The 22,168-nt window shown below is 40.7% G+C and overlaps 1 protein-coding gene across 5 annotated transcripts in view; it reads right to left on the bottom strand.

The window, feature by feature from the left end:
* Positions 1-22,168, bottom strand: part of LOC115478008 (serine/threonine-protein kinase Sgk3) — a 114,237-nt gene that overhangs the window by 2,584 nt on the left and 89,485 nt on the right. For all 5 annotated transcript variants that reach the window (XM_030215196.1, XM_030215205.1, XM_030215214.1 and 2 more), the window contains 4 exons: positions 22,029-22,115; positions 15,922-16,017; positions 8,279-8,434; positions 6,778-6,867 (listed from right to left, as the gene is read on the bottom strand). In XM_030215196.1, the coding sequence (XP_030071056.1) occupies positions 6,778-6,867; positions 8,279-8,434; positions 15,922-16,017; positions 22,029-22,115 (429 nt within the window). The remainder of the gene's footprint in view (positions 1-6,777; positions 6,868-8,278; positions 8,435-15,921; positions 16,018-22,028; positions 22,116-22,168) is intronic.

Here is a 22,168-nt window from a genome sequence, read left to right as displayed (position 1 = left end):
GTAAGGGAAATGGTGCCGAGGTGCGATGGCCGGCGTTCCCTTCTTTCTTGGGCGCGGGAACCCCGAGCTCCGCCTCAGAGGAGTTAGACTGGAAGGCCAGCACGATAGACCCGTCTGGGAGGTCGGTCAGAGCCAATTAGAAGAGTTCCATCGATAACCAAGTTCTGATTGGCCGGCTATGTCTACAGGGGCTGGGCGGCTGATTGCCGAACAGTATTTAAGGAATGAGTCTGAGGTAGGAGGTTGCTTCAGGTTCTGTTACCCGAGGCCAGTCTCCGTGGTTCCTGTGTTCCGTTGATTTCCTGGTGTTGCTGATTTTGGACTGTTTCCTGGTTTTCTCTGCTAGCTGCCTGCCTCGACTTTTTGCCTGACTCTGACTACGTTGATAGCTGCCTGCCTCGACCTTTGGCCCGACTCTGACCACGTTGTTAGCTGCCTGCCCAGAGCTGCTGCCTGTTTGTGGACTCTATTCCATCTGCCCGCTTCTCTCCTGGTTCCAGTCCAGGTCAGTCCGTCAACCCCGCGGCTCCTGAAGTCCCGTTGACCGCCTGCAGCTGGGGGCTAAACCTTTGGTGAACGGCGGTCGCCGCGGGTGAAGACTTGGGGTTGCACGGCTGTCCTTTGGGGTCCTTATGGGACCTAAGGGCTCACCTTCCTTGCGGACAAGACACCAGGTTCTTGAAGCCTGGATTGGCCACTGTCAGAGACAGGATGCTGGGCTTGATGGACCCTTGGTCTTTTCCCGGTATGGCAGTGCTTATGTACATATCTTAATGGATTAGCCAGAGAATTCCATATGTTCGTACTTTGGTAGGTAAAGCTTGCATTATGAATAGATTTATAATGAAACTTGTTATAACTTGGGTAATGAAGTATGAGATAGAATTGTCTTTACAAAATGCTTTTCCTACATCTAGGACTATCAGATTTTGAATGTAGCAAGGTAATTAACTTTGTGTACTTGTTTATAAATTTAATCAGAAAATTTATTGGAAGCCAATTAAGGAGGTGCCTTGGTATAATGAGAAACTCACAAGACAGGCAGCGGTGTTCTGCACTGATTGTAGTATATCCTGAAAACCAAACGTGTTTATGAGCCTCTAGCAGAAAGGTAATCATGAAGACTTCTAAGTACCAGGAAAAACCTCACACTAGATTATAATCTTTTTCCTATAGCACAACCCTTTCAGTTCAGATTTACAAGACAGCTTCCTCTTAGTCTATATACAGTATTCATAAGGTTCATGAGGACTGTTTTATTGAGCAGTGGCCACTGTGGATGTTAAATGTGCAGCCCACTGGTGAAAGAAAGCAACATTTGGGCTTATATGAGTCAGCAGGCAAGTCCTATATAATGTAATAATTCATATTTCAAAAGATAAAAAGCTATGCAATACATATGGCAAGGAAATGGCAACACAGTAACACAGTAGTTGACGGCAGAAAAAGACCTGCACGGTCCATCCAGTCTGCCCAACAAGACAACTCATATGTGTTACTTTTTGTGTATACAAGTCTGCCCAGCACTGTCCCCGCCTCCCAACCACCAGCCCCGCCTCCCACCACCGGCTCTGGCACAGACCGTATAAGTCTGCCCAGCACTATCCCTGCCTCCCAACCACCAGTCCCGCCTCCCACCACCGGCTCTGGCACAGACCGTATAAGTCTGCCCAGCACTATCCCCACCTCCCAACCACCAGCCCCGCCTCCCAATCTCAACTAAGCTCCTGAGGATAAGTAGTAGTATCCATTCCTTCTGCACAGGATTCCTTTATGCTTATCCCACGCATGTTTGAATTCCGTTACCGTTTTCATTTCCACCACCTCCCGTGGGAGGGCATTCCAACCAAGGACAAGGACAAATAAAAGGTCAGGCATACATATGAAGTATCAAATACCATGTGTAATGAGTTTATTTTTTTGGGCAGACTGGATGGACTGTACAGGTCTTTATCTGCCGTCATCCACTATGTTACTATGTAATAAAGCCAAGTACTACAAATTAGTATTTGTGTTTGTTAACAAACACAAATACTAATTTGTGTTAACAAACACAAATACTAATTTGTGTTAACACAAATTTGTATTTGTGTTAACAGCTTCCTCTCAAAAATCTTCTCATGGGCTAGCTTAATGGCTGTGCTGTGCATGTACATTTGGGAGATCTGTCTTTGATCCCCAAACCAAATGTCTGGTCCTCTGGATGGCCATACCCAAACCTGTCCTGAGGGAACCCCAGCTAGACAAGATTTCAGGATATCCCACAGTGAAAATGCACGAGATAGATCTGCATACCAAGGAGGTGGTGTATGCAAATTGATCTCATGAATACTCATTGTAGATATCCTGAAAACCTGAGTGGCTGGGGTTCCTCCAGGACAGGTTTGGGACTCATTACCTTAAGGGGAGGACATTCCAGTTTCTGCCTAACAGCAACACTTATGGGCAAGATTCACATAAATTGGGTTACAAAACAAACTATAGTCTGTAGCCCATATTGAGGATTGTTGCTGTGATGGCTGAATTGTAGATAAGGGAATCAAAATGGGAGGACAACCTTGGGTAGCTATAAATGAAGATTTAAAATACCATAAGCCAAACTGAGGCAGGTCCTGTTTCAGCAGGAAGGCACAATAGGAAGTTCCAGGCTTTAAAACTGCATATCTTAGCAAGAAAGTATTTTAAAAATAACTAAAAAACAAACAGAAGATATGCTGAAACAACATAGGCTAGAAAGGGGTTCTAATAGCTGTATTAGTCCTGGAGAAAACTGGAGTCTTTAAGATCAGTGCAACTATTAGAACAACACTACAGTACAGGACAGTGGTTCTCAACCCAGTCCTCAGGATACTTCCCAGAGTTGGGTTTACAGGATATCAGTAGATTAGTAATACATGAAGTAGATTTGTATACATTGGAGGTAGTGAATGTAACTCTTTCTTATGTATATTCACTGTGGATACCCTGAGAATCAGACCAGCTAGGTATGTGCTGGGTTGAGAACCCATGGTATAAGAGATACTGCAATTTGCCACAATTTGTGAGCCCTACCACCTGTAAAGAGAAGATGCAAAAATATAAAGCAACATTTACTTAAAAGGCCTCACAGATTCTGAGTACAGATATATTAGCAACTACCATCTCAGACATTGTACTTATGTATTTGCGGGAAGAACCAGGGTTTGTAGAATAAATTAACCAGGCAATTGGGGATTTTTGTGATTCTAAAAGGATAGAAGATTCTTCTGTGGTATGCATTTAAGGACATGACAAATAGAACCATACAATAGCTTGGAAACATCCTCAGAGAAGCGTTGTCAAAATTTGAGTTAGAGATTAGACCAGCGATTCTCAAACCTAGTCCTGGAGGCACCTAGCCAATCAGGGTTTCAGGATGTCCACAATGAATATTTATGAGAGAGATTTGCATGCAGTGGAGGCAGTGCATGCAAATCTCTCTCATGAATATTCATTGTGGATATCTTGAAAATCTGACTGACTGGGGTGCCTCCAGAACCAGATTTGGGAATCACTGGATTAGATGTTTGGAGCACTGTTTACTAAATTACCATAATGGTAATTTGTCTCTGGATTTATAGAAGCTATGCTACCAGTATAAATTTTCTTCTTAGTAGGCGTCCTCTAATTCATTTGGTAACTTTAGGGGATCATTATTATGTAGAGCAGAATAAAGCAGGGTGGGAAGACATCACAGTATCTAAAGGGTAAAAGGAATAGGCTGCAGTAACTCGGCTAGATGCGCTAGGAGGGACACAAGTCTGTAGCGATAGTGAAATTATGGAAGAATTTAAGAGATTTTATCATAGCCTATATTCTTCACATAGGCAAATTTCTCCACAACCTATTGATGTTTGTTTGGGATTTGTTTTTTTACATAGTTTGCAGCATCAACAATTAACAGATGAACAAAGACAATATCTGAAGGCAGAAATAACTTTAGAGGAGATCCAGTCTGCCTTGAATGATTTGTCCTTGAATAAAACAGTAGGACCAGTTGGCTTCAGTGTAGAGTTTTTATAGGGCTTTTTCAGCAGAATTGGTACCCATGTTATAGTTTTGCAAGCCTGTTATGGTACTTTCACTGAGGCGAGGATAATTGTCATTGCAAAGCTGGGGAAAGATCCTCTTTGGTTGGTAATTATAGACCAATTTCTTGATTAATGTGGATAGTAAAATATATGCAACAATTATGGCTAACAGATTATCGAAAGTAATCGATATTGTAATTCACTATGATCAAAGAGGCTTTCTGAAGGGAAGAACAACGATGGATAATTCCCCTTTTGCCGTGTCATCTTATATCTTTAGCATGTTCAGCAACTCAGCCCATGGTAATGATTCTATGGATGCAGAAAAGGCTTTTCACTGGGTGGGATGTTTTCAAAAGCCGTGAAAACAACGTACCACCACCTAAACTTCCGGAAATCACTAAAAACCAAACCTGTTCAAAAAGGCATACCCTACTGACCCAACCTAAATGCCTGAACCCTGCAACACAATGAAACCAAAGCTCGTAATGGACATAACATAACGCTTCCCTAATGTGTCTGTAACACATGAACCTTATCCTACCACAACATCACTTCGTATTTGTTCTCTACTTGAGTTGGCGAACGCCTTTACGGTACTATGTAAGCCACATTGCGCCTGCAAATAGGTGGGAAAATGTGGGATACATATGTAACAAATAATTTATTTTGAGTTTTGGACCAATGTTTCGGAAAATGGTGTGGTTGCTGTATCACAATCTTTTGGCTTGTGTATATGTGAAGGGTTATTATCAGAGGCCTTCTCTGTGTTTAGGGGCACATGCCAAGGTTGTTCTTTATTGCCTCTGTAATATTTTATGGAGCCCCTGGCTTTGGCAATCAGTAAACACTGAGAGATTCTGGATGCCTTCTTTGGAGGTCAAATTATCGTTATATGCTGATTTAATGGTATATACTACTGTCCCAGCTATTTCACAGTGGCTTGTTGTAGTAGGTCAATTTGGCCTTGTCTCAGGTTATAAGATAAACTGGGATAAGACAGAGGGTTTTGCTTTGGCAAAAGAGGTTTGTAGATAAGATGTTGCTTCCTTTCCTTATAAATGGCAAACGGTTTGGTTGAAATACTTGGGAATTTGGTATGGGAATACATTGGAGGATACTGTGCAGAAAAATATAGATTCAATAGCAAAATCTTTGAAAGACCTGATCAAAGCTTGGTCTCCTTTAAATTTGGCTTGGTGGGGGCATATGGAAACAATTAAAATGTTGACCCCAAAGGTCAATTATATTTAGGTACGTTACCATTCCCTTTCCTTGAATCTTTCTATGAAACTATAGAGACTATTTATCAAAATTCTTATGGCAAGGCTGACCACCTAGAATTGCTATGAAAAAATTGCAGTTGTTAAAATGGCAATTGTTAAGGCAAGGAGATCAGTGGAAAAAAGTCAAGCATTATGTAAAAGGGAGGCTGTGCTGGGGCAATGTGTGAGGTGTTCAAACGATCACATATATAGCTCCAAATGTGAGATCCATAAAAGAGACAAATGTAAACCAGTGGCGTAGCCAAGGGTGGGCCCAGGCCCACCCACTTTGTGCTCAGGTCCACCCAGTAGCAGTACACTTATGATGTGACTGGCAGGGATCCTCAAGCCCCACCAGCCGAAAACTCCCAACAACTGTCCCTCCTACATACCTTGTAAATAGCAGATCTTCACCTGCAGCAAGCAGCAACTGATACATACTGTTCGCATCGGCCCCACAGCCTTCCCTCTGATGTATTCCCGCCTATGCGGAAACAGGAAGTTGCATCAGAGGGAAGGCTGGGGGGGCCAACATGAATAGTATTAGTTGCTGCTCGCTACCGGTGAAAATCTGCTATTTAAAAGGTATACGGGGGAGGGGGATGTTTGAGAGACCATATGGCATGCAGACGAGAGAGGGAGAGATCAAATCATTTGTGGGACAGGGTGGAATTCTTCTGCCCACCCATCTTGGGCCCAGGCCCACCCAAAATTGGGTGTCTGGCTACGCCCCTGATGTAAACCATTACAAGAATGGCCTAAAGTCCATCTCAGAGACCATGAGGAGACAGAGTATGCATATAATGAATGGTTCTCTGTTCCTCTTTTAAGATGTCTTGGAGAGGGAGAGACATAGACAAACACCTCTTCTGAGAGATTGCTCAGTGTTTTAAGGTATTTATCTATTTATGTAGTCACTACTTTAGCAATACTCTCTTTTAATAATGTTTGAACTCATTCCTTTTTCCACTGTTATGTCCATCTCTGCCAGTGAGTCATATTTATATCTTTTCTTTTAATATGTGTCTATCATATGTTTATATCTATAGACATTTTAATATATATTTTTTTATCAGTGTGATATTACATTTGTTCTAGTCCACTTCTTTTTATTCATTTTATTTTTTTTGTATGTTATATTTTATGTATGTTTCTTGATATTTTAATGCATCTATTATGTAAAAACAAAATGTGGATTTATTATGATTTAGTATTTTCTTTTCATATACAGTTGTGTATATTGACCCTTGAGGCAGGTGGCTGCATCCATCGAAACACGGCCCATCTCGGGTCCTCTCGTTTTGGTACTTGAATAAAACTGCTTTGAACCCCGGTAGAATGATTATTCTGTCACCCTATACCCCTGCTTTAGCTTCTTACTGCACAGCGACTGCCACCCAGCATATGTTCATATTTGTTACAGGAATTGATAATGTAAAAGCACTGACAAATATTTTACCTACCACATTAGGATTAAATGGTGGAGGAATTTTCTTTTGGATGAGGTCAGTCCAGTTGATGGATGAAAAGAAAGGATGGCTTTGAATTTCATGCTGCAACATAGAAAAATCATGGTTACTGAAGCAGAATTAGAATCTCATATGAACTAAATTACTAGGTGAGACCAAACCTCCCTGAAGCCCTGTATCTTGTTTCCAACTGTGGTCAATCCCAGTCATAAGTACCTGACATGATCCCAAAAAGTAGATTTACCATGCTCTGTACTCCCAGGGAAAAGCAGTGGCTTTCTCAAAGTCTGCCTTAACTGTTTATGGAGTTTTCCTCCAGGAACTTGTGCAAACAGTTTTTTAAACTCAGCTATATATCTTTTACCACTAACCCAGGAACAAGCTCCAGAGCCCAACTATGTTCAGAGTGAAAAAATATTCTCATTTAATTTAAATTTACTATTTAGTAATTTAATGGCATATCCCCTAGTCTTTGTGGTTTTTGGAAAGAGCAACTGATTCACAGTTACCCATTCCACTCAGGATTTTATAGACCTCTATCATACGTTCCCTCAGCCATCTCTTCTTCAGGCTGAAGACTCCTAACTAGAGAATGACATGGGGTCAAAGTTTGTCCCCTTCCCCACAGGGTTTATTCTCCGTCCCCACCCCATTCCCACAGGCCTTGTCTCTGTGCCCGCCCCATTCCCAAAGGCCTCGTCTCTGTGCCCGCCCCGTAGGTTCTTTCCTCGTCCAGTCCCCATGGGCTCTGTCCTCATTTGCAGAAGCCTCGAACAATTATGATTTTATATTTAAATCTTTTTAATAAAGTATAAAAAGGAACAATATGCTGTGCAATTATTGTGTATAAATTACAAATAGAAAACAATAATAGCAGCTATAATAACCCTCCTCACCACCACCCTCTGCCCTTACAACCCCAACAATAGCGGATTTCTACTACGCCAAGAAATCCTAATCCACCCTGTTAAAATGTCCAGGGGTACAAAATACAACCCATTCTGTATGCCCTAGAGGGGAGAAATATGCCCTATGAAGTACTGTTATGATTTTTTAATCTGTGGAGGAATAAGTCATCAACAATCTCAGGATTCAGTCTAGCTCTCCTGTCTTCCACAGTCCTTCCTGCAATAGAAGATGTCTTCTTAGAAGATGTGCTGGTAGCAGGGTGTACAGGATCCCCCATGCAAAATTTGCTAGATATGGCCAGCATGTTTGCTTGTTTTTCCAAAAAATCAAAATATTGCTATAGGCATCACTCAAACATAAATAACAGTCCAGTTCATTAACAGGCTTCAAAGTAGAAAATGGCATGGGGACAAAGTTAATTCAGAGAGGTGAAAACAGCCATACCTTGTGTCATATAATCCTCAATGATGCTACTGCATCAATAAACATGAGATTTATAATCAAACTGCATTAGATAATTCTAGTGATGCTTATTAGAAACTCCAAGGATGCCTGACGTGAACAGACACATTAATACAATACGTACAAAGTCTTCTTTTGCTCCAAGTCGTTGCTGTCTGTCCTTTTCTAGTAGCTCTTCCAAAATAGACCAAGCTGTGAGGCTCACTCCTGGTTTCAAAGCAAGAGGCTTGTGAAGGATGTTTTCATACATTTCAGCTGTGTCACGATTGTAAAAAGGAGGCTTTAAAAAGGGAAGAAAAAATATTATATGTTAAGTAGCATATTCTAAGATGAAAACCTTATTGATTGACTAGAGCCATTTCGACTATGCTGGTAGTTATTTGCTTGCTTAAATATCTTCCACCATCACAAAATTTAGTTTAGAGCAGAGAACAAATACCACTGGCCACTAAGAAATACTAGATGCATTGATATCAGAGAAGCAATACTCCATGCATAACATAACCCTTCTTTCCTGGTTAATAGCTTCTTCTAGTTTAGATACGGTGTCTTTACAGAAGCATTTTATAATTCAATAATTCGATTTAGGGTCTGTGTAAGTTAGTGGTACTTAAAATCACAGAGATCTGCTTCTTAAATACAATCATCAACAGCTTGCTGACAGAATATACAGTCTCACAGATTTACTCAAATGTGCTATCAGTTGTAAATAGGCGTCTGTATAAAATGGGACCTGCAGTAGATTATGCAAGTTAACACAGTAGCACAATTGAATAAATCTAGCCAACGGACTATCATCATCATAGCAAACTAACAGCAGGGGAATAAAAGGGGAACATATGAAACCAAAGACCAGTTAATGCTGAATAAAGACACTAAGAAAATCATAACCTCAGTGTAACATGGATTAACTATAAGAAAGCTTCTGAAAGTATCCCATAAAGTGGCTTGAAATACCCAAAATGAGGCCTGGATTGATCCAGTACACCAAGTTCACCACGAAAACATGGCATATTGATCATAAAATGATTCCCCACCACTACTCTTTTTGTCACCGAATCTGTTGAATATTCTTATTACCTCTTCTGGCTGCTGATTTAGCTTTTGTCTTTGATATACTAATGATCCATATTTCCACCTATTATCTGTAGATCATTTTAAGTTCTAAAGCGCCTATGATCATTATTCAGCAGAAAAACAGAGTGGTAAAGGGCTTTTAGATTTCCTAAGAATAACAGCTTTTCTGGACAAATGTGTTAAAATGACCTCGCTAAAGGAAAACTAAGCAAACATTTATCTAAGACTGCAATACACAGGTACATAGAAAATGATGGCAGATAAAGGCCATATAACCTATCCAGTCTGCCCATCCATATCCTCCAGTATCTCTTCTTCTCCCTAAGAAATCCCACATGCCTGTCACATGTTTTCTTGAATTCAGTTACAGTCCTAGTCTCCATTACCTCCACTAGGAGGTCGTTTCAGGCATCCGCCACCTTTTCCGTAAAAAAGTATTTCTTTAAATTACTTTTGAGTATACCCCCCTTCAACTTCATCTTATGCACTCTCATTCCAGAGCTTCCTTTCAGTTGAAAGAGACCTGCTTCTTTTGCATTTATGCCGCATCGATATTTAAATGCCTCAATCATATCTCCTATCTCTCATTTTTCTTCCAAGGTATACATATTGAGATCTATGAGTCTGTATTTATATGCTTTATGATGACCACTAACCATTTTAGTAGCCGCCCTCTGGACAGACTCCATCCTGGTTATATGTTTTTGAAGGTGTGGTCTCCAGAACTGCACACATTACTCTAAATGGGGTCTCATCAGAGATTTATACAGAAGCTCTATACATCCTTTTTCCTGCTGGTCTTTCCGCTCCCTATGCACCCAAGCATCCTTCTGGATTTGGCCATCATCCTTTCTACCTGTTTGGCCATTTTAAGATCATCAGAAATGATCACCCCCATTTCTCGCTCTTCTTTTGTGTACAGAAGTGCTTTTCCTCCTAAATGGTACTGCTCCCTCGGGTTTCTGTAGCCCAACTGCGTGACGCTGCATTGTTAGCATTAAATTTTAGTTGCCAATTTCTGGACCATTCTTCTAGCTTATACAAAAAGATCTTGAACAAGAAGGCATACATAAATATCTGGGAGTGGATGAAGATGCCATAATCCATCATAAATCACTGAGAGAATCAAAGATCAGGAAAGAGTACTACAGGAAAGAGTTAATTTAGTATTGAAAAGTGCTTTTAACATCGTGGAATACGCTACATGCAATCACAATCCCCACATTCCTCAGCTATGTCAAAGGCCCCCAGAAAGACACTAACTGGATGTAAGAATAAGACTCCATGCCCACCAGCTAATCTATAAAAACCAGTGTATGCCTAGATTATACATCCCATGATTTGAAGGTGTAATCTATCAGACATTCAGGCAAACTTACTAGCATCAGTCTCAGAAAATGAGCAGTAGATATTCCCCTTACACATGAAACCTACTGTTCATAGTCTAGGTGGACTCCAGGACTTTGAGATCTCTCTAGCCCCTCAAAATTCCTCTACTATGAAGTCTACATTTTGTAATGTGCCACAACCTTGCCACACATCACCTTATTTATCTGGGCAAGATTTAAAGTTTGTGGTTCATTCTTTTGAGATTGCTAAATTAAACTATTGTAATTCATTATAAAGCGGGCTACTCCACTTATTTGCTGCAGATAATTCAGCTGTTGGGCTGATGCCAAGGGTTGAGGGTCATATTATAGAACATAAGAGTTGCCACATTGGGTCAGACCCTAGCCCAGTATTCTGTTTCCAACAGTGGCCAGTCCAGCTCACAAGTACCTGGCAGAGTCCCAAATAGCAGCAAGAGTTCATGCTACTTAAACCTCAAAGATGTCTCATCTCTTTGTGAGGCTTTCCACTGGCTTGTTAAGAAAATCAAATGTAAACATTTAATTTTTAAACATTTGAAATCAAGCTTTACCTGATTATTTCAGACTGGCAGGGCTTAATTTTTGGGGGGGGGGGGGGGGGGGGAACAGTCTGGAACACAGTTCCTGATCAAACGTTTCATGATCAAACGTTTTGCAAATCTAATAGCCAAAGTGGAAATAAAATCTCCTAGTGCAGTAAGAACTACAGTCCCTAAAGAGGGAGCTCTTAAAAAAATAAATAAAACCAGTAATATATAAAGCATCTCTGGAAGGAAACTGAACAGTAACACCCCCAACCTCCTCTACCTAATGGATTTCTGATATTTAAGAGCCAGCCCTCACTTACATATATGGGATGGACCACCAGGGCAAGACCAAACCAAGGAGGGAGATTCCCCCTCCCCCAACAAAGTCTCACTATGTCCAAAAATAAGATTTAAATTTCTCTTTCAGATCCATAGAAATAGAATAAAATAAAACATACCTTTTTTATTGGACTAACTTAATACATTTTTTGATTAGCTTTCGAAGGTAGCCCTTCTTCGTCAGATCAGAAATAAGCAAATGTTGGTAAATAACAGTATATATAAGTGAAACATCAAAGCATTTCACCGACAGTCTATACTGTTATTTACCAACATTTGCTTATTTCTGATCTGACGAAGAAGGGCTACCTTCGAAAGCTAATCAAAAAATGTATTAAGTTAGTCCAATAAAAAAGGTATCATCTTATTTTCTTTTCTGTTTTATTTTTATTCTGTTGATTACCTTTAAAAGTGGACTAACACGGCTACCACATCTCTCTTTAAGATCCTTAATCAACATGGGTTCACTGACAAAGAAGTGGGCACTAACCAACCCTATTCCACAAATATTCCATTTTCAAAGCACCCACACCTTGTTTTCAAAATGTGTCATGGGCTCCTCTCACAATACTTTTATTATTCAGCCTCTCTTATTCCCTCTAATATTGTCTCTGTCCTAACACTTGCTGGCAGGCACTTGTCTGCTGCTATGGGCCTCTACCTCCCTCACATCAGCACTCCATCTTCATATTGCATATCCTCCCTTTTTCTTATATGTATTTTCGGTCCCTGTTGTATAAGAACATAACATCATAAGAATAGCCATCCTGGGTCAGACCAATGGTCCATCTAGCCCAGTATCCTGCTTCCAACAGTGGCCAAGTCAGGTCACAAGTACCTGACAGTCCCAAATAGTGGCAAGTTTCATGCTACAGATCCCAGGGACAAGCAATAGCTTTCCCCATGTCTGTCTCAATAGCAGACTATGGACTTTCCTCCAGGAATTTGTCCAAACCTTTTTTAAACCAGATATGCTAACTGCTGTTACCACATCATCTGGCAATGAGTTCCAGAGCTTAAATCTCTCTGGGCTTCTCGAGCCAGTTGAGTCCTTTTCTTCATACGAAGACAAAGGGCACAACAAGCTGGGCTATGGTCAGGCCCAAGGCACTGAATACACCACAAATGGGTATCAGTGTCTGAGATGGTCTGGTTGCACTGAGAACAGCGTTTGAAGCCACTGAGAGTCTTCGATGACATGGAAGGGAAGACTGCCCTAGTCAAATCAAAAAACGCGATTGTGCTGTAAAATAAAGCACAAAAAGGAGAAGACCTGGCCGAGCAGGCCTAAGGATGGACGTAACTAAAAATAAAAGGAAACTTGATGTGGATCCAACAGAAAACCTAAAAATTAAAAGAAAAAGGAAAAAAGTACAGGCTAAACACGCAAAAAACCAAGGCACTGAAGGCTCTCCTGGGCGAAGAAGCGGAGCCAGAAAAACAACTGCCGCTCATGAGTAAAAAGGTAACTGAGGAGTGCGGCTGCGCGGCAAGACACTTTTTTGCTATTTCAAATGCCGGTTCCTGGGCCAGCGCGGATCGCTGACCCACTTGTGAGGATTATTCAGCCTGCTTGTCCTAGGAGAAAAATATTTCCTCCTGTTCATTTTAAAAGTGGTACCACATAACTTCCTTGAGTGTCCCCTAGTCTTTGTATTTTCTGAAAGAGTAAAACATCAATTTACATTTACCTGTTCTACACCACTCAGTATTTTGTAGACCTCTATCATATCCCCCCATCAGATGTCTCTTTTCCAAGCCGAAGAGGCCTAGCCTCTTAAGCCTTTCCTCATATGAGATCCATCTTCTTAATCATTTTGGTTACTCTTCTTTGAACCTTTTTATAATTCTGCTATATCTTTTTAAGATATAGCGACCAGAATTGCATACAGTACTCAATGTGTGGTCACACCATGCGGCGATACAGAGACATTTTAATATTCTTTGTCTTATTTTCTCTTTCCAATAATTCCTGGCATTGTTTGCTTTTTTTGGCTGCCGCAACACACTGAGCAGAAGATTCCAGCGTATTGTCCAAGATGACACCTAGGTCTTTTTCTTGGGTGCTGATTCCTAGGGTGGAACTAACATCAAAATAACTATGATTTGGATTATTCTTCCAAATGTGCATCACTTTGCACGTGTCCACATTAAATCTCATCTGCCATTTGGATGCCCAGTCTTCTAACTTCCTAAGGTCGTCCTGTAATTTTTCACACTCTGGATGCGTTTTAACAACTTTGAATAGTTTTGTGTCTACAAATGTAATCACCTCACTCATCATTCCCATTTCCAGATCATTAATAAATATGTTAAATAGCACCGGTCCCAGTACAGACCCCTGTGGAACTCCACTATTCACCCTCCTCCATTAAGAAAAATGGTCATTTAACCCTACTCTCTGTTTTCTACCCATCAACCAATTCCTAATCCACAATAGAACACTTCCTCCTATCCCATGGGTTTTTAATTTTTTCAGAAGTCTATCATGAAGGACTTTGTCAAACTCTTTCTTAAAATCTAGATACAATATATCAACTGGCTCACCTTTATCCACATGTTTATTCATGAATTCAAAGAAATAAAGCAAATTGGTGTGGCAAGACTTCCTTTTGGAGAATCCATGTTGACTCTGTCTCATTAAACCATGTTTGTCTGTGTATTCAGTCATTTTATTCTTTATAATAGTTTCCACTATTTTGCCCGGCACTGATGTCAGGCTTAACAGTCTGTAATTTCCCAGATCACCCCTGAATCACTTTTTTAAAAATAGGAGTTACATTGGCCACCCTACAATGTTCACTACAGACGCTTTTAACAACAGGTTACAGATCACTAACAGCAGATCTGCAATTTCATGTTTGAGTTCTTTCAGTACTCTGGGGTGTGTATACTATCTGGTCCAGGTGATTTACTACTCTTTAATTTGTTGATTTCACTCAGTACATCTTCCTTGTTCACTGAGATTTCTTTCAGCTCCTCCGCATTGTCTCCCTTGAAAACCATCTCTGGCACAGGTAAATCGCTTACATCTTCTTCAGTAAAGACTGAGGCAGTCAGCGTTTATGCTATGGCCCTGTCCTTCCTGAGTACCCCTTTTACTCCTTGATGATCTAACGGTTCCACGGATTCCCTCACAGGCTTTCTGTTTCTGATATACCTGAAAGTTATTACTATGAGTTTTTTTGCTGTTCAAATTTGTATTTTATTGTGGGTTGGCAAGTTATAGGGAATGTTTGATTTCGTAGAAAATCTTCTTGTTTTTGCATTGTATGAAAGGATGAACAATGGCTGGCAGACTGAAAACAAACCGTAGAAAGTTTTTTTTTATCTTTGCGCAGCAAATAATAAAGCTGTGTGCGATTCCAGAGAGTTTTGGACTTGTGCCTGGAGGAAAAGTCCATAAAAAATTATTAGGAGGGCTATTACTCACCCTTGGAAATGAGCTGTGTGAGAAACAGATCTACATTTTGGGCTCTGAGGGTAGTTGTGACTTGGACTGGCCACTGGTGGGACAGGATGCTGGGCTCAACGGACCTTGATCTGACCTAGTGTGGATTTCCTTATGACCTTAGTGGCAGTAGAAAGACTTGAAAAATAGCAGCCAAGGTTCAAACTTTTTATGTAAAAACACAGAAGTTCTTAAACCAAAAAAAGTAATAAATTGAAGAGCCAGCATTTTATATGCAGAACTTCATGCAATAGATAAAGTGATTGGTACCATTTGGGTTTTTTTTTTTTTTTTGAAGTTTTATGAAATTTCCTGTGTCTGACTATTGCTAGTCTGCCTGTAGATGAGGTTAGTACCATCTGACCCTGGGAAGCATATGTTCTGTAGGCAATTTCTCTTTACATGTGAGACTTGCACTAGATGGTCCTTACAAGATGGTTCTTATGTGTTTATTATTAATGCATGTAGCAAATATGTACAGTCACTCATTTATTTTTTAGAAGGGTGGGATCATTAATGAATAAATGTTAAGCCTTGTTCCCTCAACAGTGCATAGTGAGCTCAGGGAGCACACACTGTAAGCAACTTTAAGAGTTATGTTTTAACTAAAGGTAATAATAATTTTATATGGTACACATTAATTCTACTTATGGTGTGGATATATTTTTCTTTAGATTTTATCATATTTTTTATTTTTCACTTTTATTATGACCATTCTTATTTTTCATTTTCTCTTTTACGTTTGTCAAGGTTTCCTGGTTTATATGTCCCTTTTTGTCTTAGGTAGGTAGGATCCTAATCTTATATACATTACTAATTCTGCCCCTGATGCAGGCACAGAAGTGCCACAACATGGTGGGCATGTGATTTAACATTCAGATCTACACATTTGCATAGTGCTGCACTTAGAATAAAGTGTATTTTTTTAAACAGCTACTGGTTGGTAGTGAGCTGCTTACTGTTTATAGTTAAAACAAGGTGTAAAATATAATATAGTACATACCAGCCCATGAAGCATTTCATACAGAACTGCACCAAGGCACCACCAATCCACTGTATTGTCATAAGGCTGTTTCTTGATCACTTCTGGTGCAAGGTACTACATAAAAAAAAATAATACTGGGTGAATGATATCTAAACCTCGTTTTTGTTTTAGCAAGCATGATGCTAATATTTTACAGGAAAATCACTCTCTCTGCTAGCAAACCTCACAAAAATACAAAATATTTTTTGCATTAAAATCCTTCAGAAAATGGAAGAAGGATCCGACTGAAAATAATAAGAAACAGCATAAGGAATGGCAAGTCAAATGCAAAGCACTGATAAGGAAGGCAAAGAGAGACCTTGAAAATAAGATTGTGTTGGAGGCAAAATCATATAGTAAAAGCTTTTTTAGGTATATTAGAAACAAGAAGCCAGCAAAAGAATCAATTGTACTGTTAGATGAACAAGGGGTAAAAGTGGCATTCAGGGAAGACAAAGCCATAGCAGACAGATTAAATGAATTCTTTGCTTCAGTCTTCACCAAGGAAGGTTTGGGAGAGACTGGTGTCAGAAATGGTAATTAAAGCTGATGAGTCAGAGAAACTGAATGAAATCTCTATAAATCTGGAAGATGTAATGGGACAATTTGACAAAGTGAAGAGTAGCAAATCATCTGGACTGGATGATATTCATCCAAGAGTACTGATAGAATTGAAAAATGAACTTGCAGAACTATTGTTAGTAATATGTAATTTATCTTTAAAATCAAGCATGGTACCGGAAGATTGGAGGGTGGCCAATGTAACACCGATTTTTTAAAAAGGTTCCAGAGGTGATCCGGGAAATTATAGACCGGTAAGCCTGACCTCAGTACAGGGCAAAATGGTAGAGACTATTATAAAGAACAAAATTACAGAGCATGTTCAAAAGCATGGATTAATGAGACAAAGCCAACATCTATTTAGTGAAGGGAAATCTTGCCTCAACAATCTACTACATTTCTTTGAAGGGGTGAGCAAACATGTAGATAAAGGTGAGCTGGTTGATATTGTGTATCTGGATTTCCAAAAGGCATTTGACAAAGTACCTCATGAAATACTCCAGAGGAAACTGGAAAGTCATGGGATAGGAGGTAGGGTTCTATTGTGGATTAAAAACTAGTTAAAAGACAGAAAACAGAGAGTAGGGTTAAATGGTCAGTATTCTCAACGGAGAAGGGTAGATAGTGAGGTTCCGCAGGGTTCTATGCCGGACCCCTACTTTTTAACATATTTATAAATATTGGATTAACTAGTGAGGTAATTAAATTTACTGACAACACAAAATTATTCAAAGTTGTTAAATCGCAAGAAGATTGTGAAAAATTACAAGAGGACCTTACAAGCCTGGGAGACTGGGCATCCAAATGGCAGATAACGTTTAATGTGAGCAAATGCAAAGTGATGCATGTGGGAAAGAGGAACCCAAATTATAGCTACATGATGCAAGGTTCCTCACCGACCAGGAAAAGGATGTAGGTGTCATCACTGATGATACACTGAAACCCTCTGATCAGTGTGCGGCGGCAGCCAAGAAAGCAAATAGAATGTTAGGTACTGTTAGGAAAAGAATGGAAAACAAAAATGAGGACATTATAATGCCTTTGTATTACTCCATGGTGCAACCTCACATTGAATACTGTGTGCAATTCTGGTCACCGCATCTCAAAAAGATATAGTGGAATTAGAAAAGGTACAGAGAAAGGCGAGGAAAATGATAAAGGAGATGGGACGACTTCCCTATGAAGGAAAGGCTAAAGTGGCTAGGGCTCTTCAGCTTGGAGAAAAGACTACTGAGGGGAGATATGATAGAGGTCTATAAAATCATGAGTGGAGTAGAATGTGTAGACATGAATTGCTTGTTTACTCTTTCCAAAAATACTAGGACTAGAGGGCATGCAATGAAGCTACAAAGTAATAAGTTTAAAACAAATCAGAGAAAATATTTCTTCAATGTGTAATTAAACTCTGGAATTCATTGCCAGAGAATGTGTTAAAAACAGTTAGCTTAGCGGGGTTTAAAAAAGGTTTGGATAACTTCCTAAAAGAAAAGTCCATAAGCCATTATTAAGATGGACGTGGGGAAAATCCACTGCTTATTTCTAGGATAAGCAGCATAAAATGTACTGTTTTGGGATCTTGCCAGGTACTTGTAACCTGGATTGGCCACTGTTGGAAACAGGATGCTGGGCTTGATGAACCTCCCAGTATGGCAACGTTTATGTTTACTACAAAACTGCTCAGGGCACATAAGTGGAGAGAGCCACCACCCTGGACGCTGCAGCCACAGTATTCTCTGCATTCTCACAAGCACTGACTGCACTAGTGCTTAGCAGCTTATTGGTTGGTCACAGAGAAAGCTGCAGACCCTGGGTCAGTTCCCTTCACCACTGTGCGTGTTACCCTGGGGAAATCACTTAAGAGGGAATTCAGTAAACAGCATTCAGAATTCCAGAACCAAAAATAATTGGCGTTAAGCACAATTCTATAAAGGGTGCACACGTGTTATAGAATCACGCTTTGGCACAGATTTGCACCTAATTGTTGGTCGCCAGACTTAGGCACCAATCAGCCTAATTCTATAATTCTGTGCGACTTTTGGGAATGCCCCCTGGCCATACCCCCTTTTTAGATACATGCTATAAAATTTGCTATTCCCATGGATCTTTTTTTTTAAACAATCTTTATTAGAAGTTTTTCACAAAAATGCAGCCAATATACAGCACAAATATAAATCTTGATTGTTCCTTAACACCCCCCCACCCAAAAAAAAAAAAAACCCAACTATCCAGATCCACTGGAAGACAACATCCAGGAAAACTACTCAGGCTGCCCCTGCCAGGATTCGTAAACATCCCAAATCTTGTGAAATTGCAATGATCTTCCTTGACGCCTAGCTGTCAACTGGGATGCACATGGATCTTTATAGAATAGTGCGCAAGATGTGTGCACAACTGCCAATCAAAGCTAATTAACTGCAATAATTTGTGGTTAACACCCAGTTATGGCTAGTTAAGGGCACGTTTAGCAGTTTCGTTGTACACTCATCTTGGGCGCGCGCCCAAAATTCAGCACGCAGCTTGCAGAATGATATATAGAATCCGGGGATTAACCCCTACAGAAACTCTTGAAATCCCAGTTTTTGTACTAAGTTGGTTCTTCAACCAGACATGCACACACATTTACTTTTCTGTCTTTCTTTCTCTCTTTTTCTACAGCAGGATAGCTGAGTTAATATTTAATTACTTCTCTAGCCTCATGTGCAACTTTCTTTAAATTAGTCCCCTTAACTCCTTTTACTCTCTTACCTATCTATATGTTCCACCTTTGCTCATACGCTATTAAAATGTTTTATCACATATTGTGTTAACATTGTAAGTAATATGCTATGCCACACTTGGTATTATTGTTTGAATATTTTTACTGCTGTAATTGTCTATTGCTTATCTTTGAGTTATTCTTTCTGTACACCGCCTTGAGTGAATTCCTTCAAAAAGGCGGTAAATAAATCCTAAATAAGGTAGAAGCTCATAACCATGCTGATTCTCCAGAAGAGAGTTCCACAGACAAATGCTGCTGCGTACGGCACTGCCAAGTGAATGCAGGGTTTTACAGATGCAAATAATTCTCAGATATAATATAGATGTTTAAATACTTGAAAGGTATTAATATAGAAACAAATCTTTTTCAGAGAATTAGAGGATATGATTTGAGGTTGCAGGGAGGTAGACTTAGCAGTAACATCAGGAAATAGTTTTTAACAGAGAGGGCGAAAGATGCCTGGAATATCCTCCTGGGGGAGATGGTAGAGACAAAAGCAGTGACCGAATTCAAACGTGTGTGGGACAAACAGAGGATGCCTATATAGAAAGGATGAAATCAAAGCAATATTAACTGACCTAAACTCTTTAAACAGGGCACAGAGGGATTACACCTGCAACTCTGGCTGCTCTGTTGGGAACACGAGATGGACCATACAAGGCTTTATTTACCATCATTTATGTATTTATTTGTGACATTTATATCCCACATTATCCCAAACAAGTTTGAGTTCAATGTGGCTTACAATAAACAGTATAGGATACATAGCAAAGAATAATGCATAAGAAAGTAATTTGTTTACTATGCTACTCTATTAAGACACACACCAGAAAACAAATAAGAGGCTCCGAGTCACAGCAGTAAGGTGCCCGCTCTTCAGACAGGGATCATTTAAATGAATTGGGTAAACGCGTTAGAAATCAAGATTCTGTCTCAAACAGAAAACCAGAGCCTGGGGAAGAGTGAAAGGAGGAGGGGCTCCAAGGCTGCTAAACCCTATGACTTCCTAACAGCACACACCTTACAGTAAAGACTCAAATCCATAAGACTGCGGCACTTTTGAAGCCAAAGCTTGTCATTTTTAACTAAACAAAAAGACCAATAGTATTAAGGAGGGCTAATGTTGTTAAGTACAGGGGAATAGCTGACTAATCCTTGCTGACATGGATGGCTTGGAGGACCGAAAGAGCAATACCACGCCTTTCATTTCTATGTCACAGCTCAGGTCTGGATCAGGCCAAAAGTCGTGGCCTTTTGAAAGTCATCCAGTAGCTGCTGTGAAAGATTTCTGCACAGTATATTCCATCACTAGGGAGTTCATATCCAGTGCCGTAGCGAGGGCTAATGGCACCCGGGGCGGGTCACCACTGTGCACCCCCCCCCCCCCGGTGCAGCACGGCGCGCCCCCCCCCCCCCTGCAGCGCACCCCCCTCCCCGGACCGCATTCTTACCTGCGGGAGGGCCGATTCGCCCCGAGTGCACGTCACTCGGAGCTGCGTCGGCCCCGCTGGTTCCCTGCTGTCTCTGCCCCAGAACAGGAAGTAACCTGTTCCGGGCAGAGAGGGCAGGGAACCAGCGGGGCCGGCACCCCCCGAGCGCGTGCACCCGGGGCGGACCGCCCCTCCCTTCCTACACCACTGTTCATATCACAACTGGTTTTCATGGGATAATCTAACTTTTCAATCTAACACACACAATTTCATGCTACTTCATTCATTTCCCATCAGTATATTGTTAATTGTTTGAATTCATTTGTGCCACTACATTAAATGCTTAAATATATACAGTGCATATAAAGCTACATTCTCAGGACCCTCAAGGAAATCATGAGAGCAACTGAACATAGATGATGGGTGGCAGAGCTAGTGCTGGGCAGACATATACGGTCTGTGCTGGGGCTGGTGTTTGGGAGGCGGGACTAGTGCTGGGCAGACTTATACAGTCTGTGCCGGGGCTGGTGGTTGGGCGGCGGGGATAGTGCTGGGCAGACTTATATGGTCTGTGCCAGAGCTGGTGATGGGAGGCGGGACTAGTGCTGGGCAGACTTATACGGTCTGTGCCGGAGCTGGTGATGGGAGGCGGGACTAGTGCTGGGCAGACTTATACGGTCTGTGCCAGAGCCGGTGGTGGGAGGCAGGGATAGTGCTGGGCAGACTTATAGGGTCTGTGCCAGAGCTGGTGGTTGGGAGGCGGGGTTGGTGGTTGGGAGGCAGGGATAGGGCTGGCCAGACTTACACGGTCTGTGCACTGAAGAGGACAGTACAAATAAAAAAGTAGCACATATGAATTTATCTTCTTGGGCAGACTGGATGGACCGTGCAGGTCTTTTTCTGCTGTCATCTACTATGTTACTATATGTTACTATGATGTTAGTTGAACATGCAGCTTCTGATAAATTAATGTCAGTATGAGACCTGTCCCGTTTGTAAACAGTTTTCAGTTTCTCACAGGGACTTAAAGTAGTTTAGCAGAGTATTGGGTATCAGATTTTTATACCACTATTTGACCTGGCCACAATTATTAATGTGGCACTGGTAAAAGACTTGAACATCAGCTCAGGGAAAGAACTGTCAAACACACTAACATTCACACAGGCTAAAGTAACTGAACTGGGCACTCAGGAATTTTTAGGTGGCGCAGTCAGTTTACCGAGGAGGAATACTTTAGTTCTATTTTCTTGCATAGTAAAATATCACAACAATGCACAAGGAAGTTATGCAAGCTTAAAAAAGGAACTGAAAACATGCACAGTTAAAAAGTTTCTTACTTCTGGTGTCCCACAAAAGGTCGAGGTGGTATCAGAACTAGCAATCCCTTCTTTGCAAAGTCCAAAGTCTGTTAAAACAACATGTCCCTAAAACATAAATGTAAAAAAAACGAAGCAGTATGAGACTACTTTAAGTCATT

The sequence above is a fragment of the Microcaecilia unicolor genome, chromosome 1 (genome assembly GCF_901765095.1).
Source record: "Microcaecilia unicolor chromosome 1, aMicUni1.1, whole genome shotgun sequence".
In the NCBI taxonomy this organism is placed as follows: domain Eukaryota; kingdom Metazoa; phylum Chordata; class Amphibia; order Gymnophiona; family Siphonopidae; genus Microcaecilia; species Microcaecilia unicolor.
The sequence above is the reverse complement of the archived record's forward strand: the minus strand, read 5'-3'. Positions and strand labels throughout refer to the sequence as shown.